At 35.6% G+C, this 12,140-nt stretch overlaps 1 protein-coding gene across 1 annotated transcript in view; it reads left to right on the top strand.

Annotated features, from left to right (window-relative positions):
* Nucleotides 1–7,533, top strand: part of LOC131535833 (zinc finger protein 184-like) — a 32,152-nt gene extending 24,619 nt beyond the window's left edge. Inside the window, exons 7-8 of the mRNA XM_058768337.1 lie at nt 4,391–4,514; nt 5,027–7,533. Of these exons, the coding sequence (XP_058624320.1) occupies nt 4,391–4,514; nt 5,027–5,829 (927 nt within the window). The 3' untranslated portion in view covers nt 5,830–7,533. The remainder of the gene's footprint in view (nt 1–4,390; nt 4,515–5,026) is intronic.
* Nucleotides 7,534–12,140: the final 4,607 nt, after the last annotated feature.

Raw genomic sequence — 12,140 nt, 5'->3', positions numbered from 1 at the left:
GTACACAGTGGTCTGAATGAAAGTGTACATCTTGTGTAGAATAGTGTTATAAGTGGTGCCAAAAACAAAGTGTGCTTTAAGAAGTTTGTTCACCAAAAATCAGAATTCTCATTAATTACTCACCCTCATGTCATTCCAAACCTATAAGACTTCTGTTCATTTTCGGAACACAAATGAAGATATTTTTAATGAAATCCGGCAGACTTCTATCCTTTCATCAACAGCCTATAACTGCAACTTTCAAGGCCCTGAAAAGGTGTTAAAGACATCATTAAATTAACCCGTGTGACTCCGGTGATTTAACTTCAGTTTTATTAAGCAACACAAGCGCTTTGTTTGCACGAAGAAAAAAAAAAATAATAATTTACCACTTTATGAAAGTATTAATCCCTGACAAGCGTACACGAGAGCACGACGACGGATGAGTGTTTTGTTGAAATTAAAGCAGACGTTGTGAATGGATGCATACAGTACAATTGAGGTTAAACCAGTGGAGTCACATGATAACTTTAATGATGTCATTACTACCTTTCTGGGCCTTGAATGTGCTAGCTTGCGTGGACTCTCAATGTAAGGACAGAAATCTCTCAGATTTCATTCACATATCTTCATTGGTGTTTTGAAGATGAACGAAAGTCTTACAGGTTTGGAACGACATGAGGGTGAGTAAATGATGACAATTTTCATTTTTGGGTAAACAGTTCGTTAAAGGCATCAAGAGAAGAGACTGACTTGCATGGAATGGCATTCTGATCAAAATTGAAGTACTGGTGAACTGAATAATTCTTCCCAGAGCCAGTAGACAGGGCTGAGCACTTCCAGCAATGTCTTGAATATGCTCCTCAATGCTTGTTCCACTCTAAAAAAAAAAACAAGCAAATTGCAGAGGACTATCACTGATATGTTAAATAAAAAACTACAAAAAAAAAAAAAATAATAATAATAAATAAAAACTAACCTTCTAGAATATATCCCTACTTGAGGCATAGACACCTTTCCTGATCTCTTCTGGCCTTAACAAGACACAAACAACAAAGCATTTTAAGATCATCAACACTGCTTAAAGAATGCTATATGAAGTTAATCCTTAGTCACAGTTTAATGCAACTCAGTAGCTACAAAACTGCTGTGAAAAGTGGCACAATGAGATTTCTCAAATTATATTCCTCGTTCTTTAGAGATGTCTCAATGTATAGTTATGATTCCGGTGCTTCTTAGAAAGACAAACATACAGAAAAAGGAGGAGAAAATGTGTTTTAAAATCCAAGAGAAATATACACCACCTGTATTATGGGCATGTGATCAAAACATTTAAATGTTGTCAACAATGCATTAAAACTAAAACAAAAACAGTTTGATACTTGCATAGCCATTTTTGAAGAAGGTACAGGAACAAAGGCACAATTCCTCTGGCTTCGATCACCTTCCTTGGTGGTGATGTACTGCAGAAATAAAAAAAAATGTTAAATATAAAAATGTTAAATGTTATAAAAATGTTAATAAACAGGCAACATTTAAAAATGTGTTAACATTACTTGTAACAGCACTTACATGTACCGCTTGGATCAGGCCAACTAACTGTGTATGTCTAATAACAAAAACGTAAATAGTTGTTCGTGGTACCGTAATCACTGCATAAGGTTAAAATAACGAAAAACAAAGACGCGGCTGTTTTTAAATGAGATGTTCCGCCTGCCCCATTGGCTTCTTTGTCACACAGCATTGAGCCGAGTTAACGCTAATACCACAGCGCCATCTACATGGCTTCAATCAAGATGCAATAGCGGCGTTCGACTAATTTGTCTTCACAGAACTTAAATTAATCTCGTTGACACATTTAGTCTTTCGTGAGCTGAACAGTAGCAAATTTAGAGTTTATAAAACATTCCAACGGTTTACATAACATAATAGAATTTATTCAGAGTTACGTATCTAACGTCGTAGGACATGCTAAAACATTTCATTCTACAACGACATAACGTGCTGTACTTATATTCTAACATCACGCAAACCCAGGCCACGGCCCTACCGAGAACATTTCTACCGTCCAATACATACAAATGTGTCAGCTTAACGTATGCCCCATTGTGACGTTACATCATTGAACGTTTAAAAAACAGATTAAGTAGATATACCAAAGCTAAATACAGCTGAAAATCAAATTAAGTAAGATTACTGACATCATTTAAACTTTATCATTACCACATTGAGATGAAAAAACAAATTTCTCCAACATACTGACTTAATCAATACCTATTCGATATTCCCGAGTTTAAACCAATCAAATTACACAAAGTTAAAAAATAACTGCAACTTATGCATTAATAGTAACACAATTATTAACCTCAAATATTAAACTTATGTTTTAATAAATTAATTAAAAGAGCTTACATTTTGGTGCAAGGCAAAAGAAAATGGCAATGAGAGAACTTTTGCTCTGGTCTTCGGGGTTGGCTTGAGGGGCAGAGCTTAACAGAGTAACGTTAACAATGCAGAATTCAACTCTGATCATTTTCACCAACACTAGGGGGCATTTTTCACTATTTGTTGTTAAGTTAACTCCTTAAGAGTAAATGGAGAGTAACACTGCTTAATTAACTTATATTAATGCTTAACCCTCTGGGGTCTGAGGTCATTTTGGGGCCCTTGAGATGTTTTGACATGCTCTGATATTTGTGCTTATTTCAGCTACTTAAAACATACTATTGACCAACATGTAATTTTTTTTGTATTCAGCACAAACTGTGCTACAATAATATGTGACCAAGATGGATGTACATGTTTGCATTTTTTAGAAAAAAAATATTATGCGTGGTTAGTACGTTTTGGGGAAAAAATGTAGCTGAAGTAAGGCCTTGAAACCCACACTAAATAGTCCTGACCAAGACTTTTGAGTAATCAGTCTTGTAGGCTAGAATATTTACTTCAAAATTATGTGAAAATCATTCTGCTTACTCATTCACAGAAAACAATATATTGATTTAAAATTTTCAAGACATGTTTTGTGATCGAGGGTCTATATGCGAGGGAGTGGCAATGTCCATGAATATTAAGTGAGTCTCACCTGAGAGACAAAGGGCCCTCCCCTAATGGCCCCTAATGGCCCATCAGTGTGACTGTGACTGTGAGGCAGGTAAGAGAGAATGTGAGGAGATTGAAAAAGGTTTTTAAATTATTTGTATTTTATTTACAACACAGTATAATCAAAGCATACAATGAAGGTCAAAGACACATTATTGTGAACACTTATCTAACCACAGAGATGTGAACAGACTTTGAGTCATTCCTGCAGCAGATTCTGTTCAACAATTAAAGCATACCTGATATTTACAGTACATGTGTTATTTAAGTGTTTCTACTTCTTTCCATGGATTCAAGAAGAAAAAAACATAATCAGTAGAAAAGGAGCTTGTTTTAACATAGAATATCAGTCTAGTTGAACATCTGATGTTGGTGCAGCGCTCTCAGAGGGGAAAAACCCAGCTAACTGTTAATAAATCTGTTCAAGTTTATGTCACAATAAAACGTTAACTAATGCAAAAAAGAAACATTACTTACTCATCAGATTGATCTCCTTTGCTAGATGAAATCGTGTTCTTCTTTCGAGGGAAATCCTTCCTTTACTCAGCGCGAACAGTAACAGTAGCCGCGATGAGGATCTCCTCTCTTTGTTTGTGTTGGGCGTTTGCACGCGCGCACGTCCCACGCGGCTATTTACATATGAACGGCGCGAGGGCGGGATCACATTAGAGATAATGAGTCAGATGGGAAAGATTGAACATCGTGTTGGTTTCATACGGATTACTTCATCACAGAATGTTTGTTTTCGACTTTAAGACTTGCTTCATTTCAAAGTAGACACTTCAAGCTTTCTATAGATATATTTCTCATGTCTCTGTGTGAATTATTTGCTGAGTTACAGTTCATTTTAGTGACGCGTTTCTAAAAACAGTTCGCAGAGACGAAGACAGAGAGCACACCCTGTTTGTTTTCTTTATTCTGCAAAAGCACAAAGTTTAGTTGTTATTATGAGTGTACACAAATAAAAGTAGACCCCTTACAGATTCGAATGGTGTATTGCTTTTATCTGTACGATCAAAAATGGCAGAGTAATTCAAGCTCATTTCGGCCTTATCAGGAAAATCTGCCTCAAAACGCGTATACGCGTTTGTCGACCCCAGAGGGTTAAATGTGCGAATTAGTTAAAAATAAGTAAACTGATTTATTGTTGATTTTGGCAAATCTGCTTCTTCCACACAGAAATTTATGTTCAGTGAAGCTCCTCCCACAACAATCACATCATCAGTGAAGCTCCTCCCACAGCAATCACACATTCAGCAAATCACCAATAAATGCTGGAATATTCCCATCAGTTTACGAGTGAAGACGAGCATCAGAGCATCAGGAAGAGCTGAAATCTGCAGAGACTGAGTTTATTAAAGAGGACAGAGAGAAGATGAGAGATCCAGAACCCTGCAGAATCAAACACACTGAAGATACTGAACAACAAACAGGTTGGTGTTTATTCTTCATTCTTCATTAATAATGCTGACGGCTATAAAACCTCAAGTAGTTTTAGGTTGTGTGTGTTGTAATTGGAAAAATCTTTAGAGCTCTGCAGTAATAGAGCTAAATAATCAAATTATAAGAAATAGCTTATTAACTTTCTGTAAACTAGATACTTTTTTTCAACCAAATTATTTATGTTAGATAACCATGTAGTTGATCAGACATATTTAATAGTTCTCCCTATAGAAACATGGGATTTGTGCCTACAATATTTTATAAAATCATAATTTGAAGATCCATGTACCTGATTCATTGATGAATGAAAAAGTTTCAGAGAGGTGTATATATAAAATGTACCAGATGTATTTATAAAACTGCATCAAAATGATCAAAATGTTGTATAGATAGCAGTTGTCTACTTTCTGCTGTTACACCAGGGTTCACGTTTGTCTTTTCGCATTTCTTTTTTTTTTTTATGAGTTAATGAAAATCAATCATTTTTTTACTTTTATTTCAGAGTTGATTGAAGAAAATGAGGAGAATGAAGAATTGAGTGAAGTTGAGGGAAAAAATCATATCAGAACTGAAAAAAAACCTTTGAGTTGCTCTCAAACTCAGAAAGATTTAAAGAAAAGAAGAGCCAATAAATCTTTCACCTGCACTCAGTGTGGAACGAGATTGACATGCAAACGGAGTCTTGAGCTTCACATGAGAGTTCATACTGGAGAGAAACCACACACATGTGATCAGTGCGGGAAGAGTTTCACACGATCATCAACCCTTAAGGATCATATGAGCATCCACACTAGAGAGAAACCATACACATGTGATCAATGTGACAAAACATTTTTGAGAGCTTCAAAACTGAAGCAGCACCTGAGAGTTCATACAGAGGAGAAGCCATATTCATGTCATTTGTGTGGAAAGAGTTTTTCATGTTTACAATATGTAAAAGTACATCGGAAAATACATGCTGATGTGAGAGAGTACATGTGCTTTGAGTGTGAGAAGACTTTTACTACAGCGAGCCGTTTAAAACAGCATGAGAGGATTCACACTGGAGAGAAACCTTACAAGTGTTCACACTGTGACAAGAGATTCATTCAGTCAGGACACTTGAAAAAACATGAGATGATTCATACTGGAGAAAAACCTTACAAGTGTTCACACTGTGACAAGAGATTCAATCAGTCAGTAAATCTGAAAACACACGAGAGGATTCACACTGGAGAGAAACCGTATCACTGCACTGCATGTGGGAAGCGGTTCACTGATTCATCTGCTCTACACAAACATACAAAAAACTATCACAGTAAGTAGATCATCTTCAGATCCAGCACTTTCAGGTCTGATGCTGTGTCCTCTCCAATGTGACGCAATAATGAATCAAGCAATAAAATATCATCTGGATAAATCTGTCATAACAAGCTACATGACAAAGAAACATTATCTAAAGTTTTCACAGTGAATAAAGTTCATCTTCAAAACCAGCAGATTCAACTGAGATTCAGATCAACTCAAAGATGGAGTTCCTCCCCAAAGAACAATGTCCAAAAGGTTTTATTCCTGTATATCATGTTGCTTCATGATATAAACAACATTATTGTGCTTTTTTTATGAATTTCATATTATGTTCAGTTGTCTTATAATGCATACGTGTCACTTGTAGTTTGTTACTCTTTCGTGAAGGAAAGCAGAAGTTTTTACAAACTGTTCTTGTTCAGGAAGCTGAAGAAGAGACTGTGACACTTTTAAGAGAGACTTAGATTTATGTGTTATTTTGTTCTTCATTGTGTAAGGCCTCTGCAGAACAGACCCACCAAAAAGATGCAGAATAAACACATTCCCAAAGCAGGATCTAAAGATTCCCCCACACAGCCATCACGAGGTGGTAAAACTGAATAAATCCAGAGTAGAAGCCGGAAACAGGAAAAGGCAAATTTACGTGACACTCTCCAGGCCTGCAAACACCCAAAATCCATTCAGCGTGACCCCCGAGGGAAGGGGTCTGCAACCTTCTACATCAAAAGAGCCATTTGTTATTATTAACAGAAACCCAGACTAATCTGTATTTAGATTCATCTGGACTGCTGTAGTTATTAAGCTGTAGTTGTTGATGAAGATGAGTGTCATTAGTGTTTGTTTCATTGTTGATGTTTCATTCATGTCTTGTGAGAAATCTTTCAGTAGAGCATGTTTTATAGGCTTTCATCTTATATCCTGACTCTTATAATCAGTTTCTATCAGCAAACACTCAGAATCAAGTGAGATGATCTGCTGATGATCCTGAATGTCTTGTTGAATGAGTGTTGATCTTCTGAGACTCATCAATATTAACAGCTGCTGAAAACACTCTTTATTTCATGTCAATAGTTCCTGTTTTCACCTCCTTTATTATGCTGATGTCTTCAGATCTCCTGAAAATGCTAATTTAAAGCTTGTTTCATTGTCAACAGACTGAGGGTTATTCTTTTTTTGTTTTTTTTAAATGTGCATTTTTTTCTGACTTTATACTTTCAAATGTTTTTCTGTTTCTATATATCTGCTGCTATTTTAATGAAGAAAGTAAATGTTAGAATTATAAATAAAAATGAGTGAATTAGCATTAGTTGTTTTACAATGCTTATGTGTCAATTAGTATGAGTCAAAGACAAAAGGGGTATATATATAGCAAAAATAAAGCTAAACTTAACTAAAATAAATAAACTGGCATATTTAGAAGAAAAATCATGTGATGACATTTTCAAAGATTATATTTAAGGATCATATATAGTGTGTATCCCCAAAATGCTCATTAATTGTCATTTTAAATCTTTATATTTGCTATCCTTCAAACCACTAGGTTTTACCCAGTTGTTAGCAATAACTTTTTAATCATTTAATTTATAATAAAATATCTTTTTCTTTTACATATTTTAATAAGTAGGTCAGAATAACTAGGCCTATTGTGTCATTTTCAGAAGTTATTTGTAAAATTAAAATAGACACTTGCATTTGAATGTTTCTCGATTTTGGCAGATCAGCTCCTCCCCCAGAAATCAGACATTCAGTTGTTTGTCTTTGTTTAGTTTAATTTAATGTTTTGCATGCATTTGTAATATATATATATATATATATATATATATATAAACAATTTTATATAAATTTATACTTTTAGTGGAGCACCTAACCCTAAACCTACCCACCTCTGAACAATATAAAACTCGTAACAGACAAATATAAGTGCAGTCACAGGTATTTATTGCAAAAACTGACCATAAACAAGCAGTATAAAAGCATTACAAACAAGTCGTGTTGCATTCCAAGTCTTCTGAAGCCATACAAAGTCTTTATGAGAAGAAGAGAGTAAAACATAAGGTTTTAATCGCTGAAAGTGATCCCGCTCTGTTATCGTGCTCACATCTCATTCAAAAGCATACTCCCGTCCCGCAGCATGACGCAATCGGTCACGAGACACACAAGAGCCAATAGAATTTCACAACCAAGGCTGACGTAAGGCTTCTTCTGGCGGCATTTTTGAATTCGCGTACAGACTGCAGCACACAGGATGAGCCTAACAGCGGATGGAGACTGCGATCGCGTCTATTTCTCTCACAAATCAAATGTTTTGCCTCGGAAGACTTGGAATATTAATATTTTTTGAATAAATTATGACAGTAGTTGTATCTGCCTGTTATATCTTGTGTTTTATTGACAAATGGTAGGTTTAAGGGCAGGGGTTGGGTTATGTTCTCATAAATGTGTAAATAATGTAATATAAATAAAACTGTCAGTGTCTTTGTAGAAACAAAGTTCAACATCTGCTCCACTTTAGTGTACAAAACTTTAGTGTTTTGTGTTTGTCATTATACTACGGGGCCGTTGAATGCTTGGATCTGATTGGCTGCCGAACGTTCTGAGGTGTGCAATTATTTTCAGGGAAACGCACGGCGAATGTAGTTCCAGGCAGCTCTTGACCGCATTACATGACCATATCACTTCGCCAAATGATTTCTGTTATTTCAAAGGTCTTACAACAGCAAAATAACCAAAACCCACAACACACTGGCCAAATAAATAAATGTAGTAAACAATATGATAAAAATGACAGATCATGTCCATGTTTTTGCCACAAAATTACGTTTTATTATGTACGGAAAGCACATACTCTATCTCTCCCGCTCTCTCTCCCTCACAGACTGCACATACATAACAGTTAGCTGCACACACACTAGCATACATCGCGCTAATGTTGTTAGCGCTACTCTGACGATTTTATCAGTAAACAACTTAAAAACTACATGACTTCTTACAAGCGAGGTAACAATAACGGCGCGGTTCGTGAACAAAAGGAACTAAGTTTCACTATAACTAGAGACATTGCTGCCGAACACTATTGAGAGACGCACAGAGGTAATCTCTCTCTCTCCCCCTCTCTCTCATAACTTAGTTATTAACTGTATTAATGTTATCAACGGCTCAAGCCTCCATTACTAGGTTTAAAATGACGTTTAAGAATTAGCAACAGAGGCGTTGGATGAAATGCGGAAGAAATAATCCTACTCACAATAGCGATTTAAGTAGAAATACCGGACGAATGCCTTGAAATATATCATCTGTTCGATGTCTTGAGGTGTGGCAACCGTAGTATAAGCGGAATAATTGACTTCGGTTCGTTGAATTATTAGAAAAATAATTTCTAAACATGATGCGTCGTGACCGCATCACCACCTCGGGTGTGCATTATTTTTCTAATAATCCAACGGCCCGTAGTCAATTATTCCTTACTTATTTTATTTCAGCTGAGGGCATGATGTGATGTTTTGGTGTGAGATATTGACAAAAAATTATATCTTAATATTTGTAAGATTTTTTTCTATAATGATAATTATAGATAGGCATGTCATGGATAAATATGACACTAGTAGATTAATAACGCGGTAATGAAAATTAATTTTAACGGCACTAATTTTATTAACGCGCGATTAACGCAGCATTTCTGTTTGACCTGTGGTCTAGCCTGTAGTTGGAGAAATGGAGATGCACTGTTGCCAACTTAGCAAATTTGCAGACCCATTTAGCGACTTTTTCCCCCCTCTTCAAAAAAGCGCCTAGCGACAAATCTTTAGGGTTTGCCAAAACCTTATTTAGGCTAGTTTCTGAGACATGCTGGTACTGCTACGTGAGGTCTCTCTTTCCCAGCGTGCACATCCCCCCCCCCCCCCGCCCATTTAAGGTACATTTAGAACAAATAAAAACGTGTAATTAAGTTGCGATTAATCACGAGTTAACTCATGACAATCATGTGATTCATCGCGATTTTAAATAATAAAAAAAATAAATATAAAATATCGATTGACAGTCCTAGTTATAATGCACAACACCGCAGACCATGCTCAAAAGTAAATTTGATGTTATGTAATAAAGTAAATCTACTATAAATGAAATGCCTTGATCGACACCTTTAATTCATTTCACTTTACACATTTACACACATGACTGTCGATCTAGTTTCCTACCACTGCTACAAAATATCACCTAAATGAAATCAGATGAATACGTGTGGAATCGTTCACAGACGACACACACGGTGTTCAGCTAATAAAGATCCTCAGTGCAGGACAACAGTTGAATTTGCAGATTTGGCTTCAATTGTCTGAAGGTCTTTATGTTCTCTCTGTTCTTAAATCTCCCCCGGTACGAATGAGAAACCGCTTCAGATGATTCAGTGCGTGCAGGGAAATGAACAAACCATTCAAAGTGATTCGTGAACAAATGCACACCGTTTTGCAGGCTTCTTTGCTCAAGACCTTGAAGAGAACTGACACAAAAGAGTGATTCATTCATGAATGGGGCAATCTTTCATGCCCCAGATAGAAGAGCGCACTTGAAATAAATTATGTTTGATAAGGATTTGGTGAGGACGCAGCATCAGACATGAAAGAGCTGGATCTGAAGATGATCTATTTACAGTGATTGTTTTTTGTATGACTGCGTAGAAAAGATAATTTAATAAAGCACTTCCCACATGCAGTGCAGTGATACGGTTTCTCTCCAGTGTGAATCCTCTCATGTGTTTTCAGACTTGATGAATGACTGAATCTCGTCACAGTGTGAACACTTGTAAGGTTTCTCGCCAGTGTGAATCCTCTCATGCTGTTTTAAACTGCTCGCTGAAGTAAAAGTATTTTCACACTCAAAGCACATGTACTCTCTCACAGCAATGTGTATTTTCTGATGTTCTTTCAAACTTTGTAGATGTGAAAAACTCTTTCCACACAAATAACATGAATGTGGCTTCTCCTCTGTATGAACTTTCAGGTGTTTCTTCAGGTCTGAAGCTCTCAAAAATGATTTGTCACATTGATCACATGAGTACGGTTTCTCTCTAGTGTGGATGTTCATGTGTATCTTAAGGTGTGATGATAGTGTGAAACTCTTCCCGCACTGATCACAAGTGAATGGTTTCTCTCCAGTATGAAATCTCATATGAAGCTCAAGACTATATTTGCTTGTCAAACTCTTTCCACACTGAGTGCAGGTGAAATATTTCTTGTTTCTTCTTTTCTTTAAATCTTTCTGTTTGGTTTGAAAGCAACTCGAGGGTTTTTCTCCAGTTTTGACATGATTTTTCTCCTCAACTTCACTCAATTCTTCTTTCTCTTTGTTTTCTTCAGTCAACTCTAAAATAAAAGTAAAGGTGGTTCATTTGAAATAACTCGTAAAAAGCAGAGAAATGTGGACATTAAAATGAATGTTGATATAACATTGTAAAGTAGATAATTATAATACAAAACTTTGGTCATTGATCAAACATTTTACTTATTTAAAATGTACAGCATTAATGTGCAAAATCACATTTTTACTTAGAAAATTAATATATTCTGCTGTTATTAAATGTACCATCAGCACTGAACAAAAATCTGGTGTTTCAGCGATGACTGATCTGAACACATCTCATTGGCCTCTGCATACATAAGCTCAACAGAGTCATGTGTGATTGGTTATAATGTACAATGCTGTAAAAATAATGGATAAAATAAATATGAAGCAGCACGAGCAGATCTAAATTTAATGACGCAATTGACACTTTTCATTTAATTTTCATTTTATTATACATCACAAAAAAAAAAGAAAAAAAAAGAGGGGAAATGTGCAAAAGATCACTCATCTCATTAAAATAGGCTAATATTATCATCACTTATATTATGCTATTTTACTTGCCCGTTATTACACATAGTACAACAGCAATAATTTTTTTTGTCCAATTTCAAAAGAAAAAAAGAGGGAAATGTGCAGAAGATCACTCATCTCATTAAAATAGGCTAATATTATCATCACTTATATTATGCTATTTTACTTGCCCGTTATTACACATAGTACAACAGCAATAATTTTTTTGTCCAATTTCAAAAGAAAAAAAGAGGGAAATGTGCAGAAGATCACTCATCTCATTAAAATAGGCTAATATTATCATCACTTATATTATGCTATTTTACTTGCCCGTTATTACACATAGTACAACAGCAATAATTTTTTTGTCCAATTTCAAAAGAAAAAAAGAGGGAAATGTGCAGAAGATCACTCATCTCATTAAAATAGGCTAATATTATCATCACTTATATTATGCTATTTTACTTGCCCGTTATTAC

The sequence above is a fragment of the Onychostoma macrolepis genome, chromosome 03 (genome assembly GCF_012432095.1).
Source record: "Onychostoma macrolepis isolate SWU-2019 chromosome 03, ASM1243209v1, whole genome shotgun sequence".
Taxonomy (NCBI): domain Eukaryota; kingdom Metazoa; phylum Chordata; class Actinopteri; order Cypriniformes; family Cyprinidae; genus Onychostoma; species Onychostoma macrolepis.
This window is presented reverse-complemented; position numbering and strand designations above follow the sequence as displayed.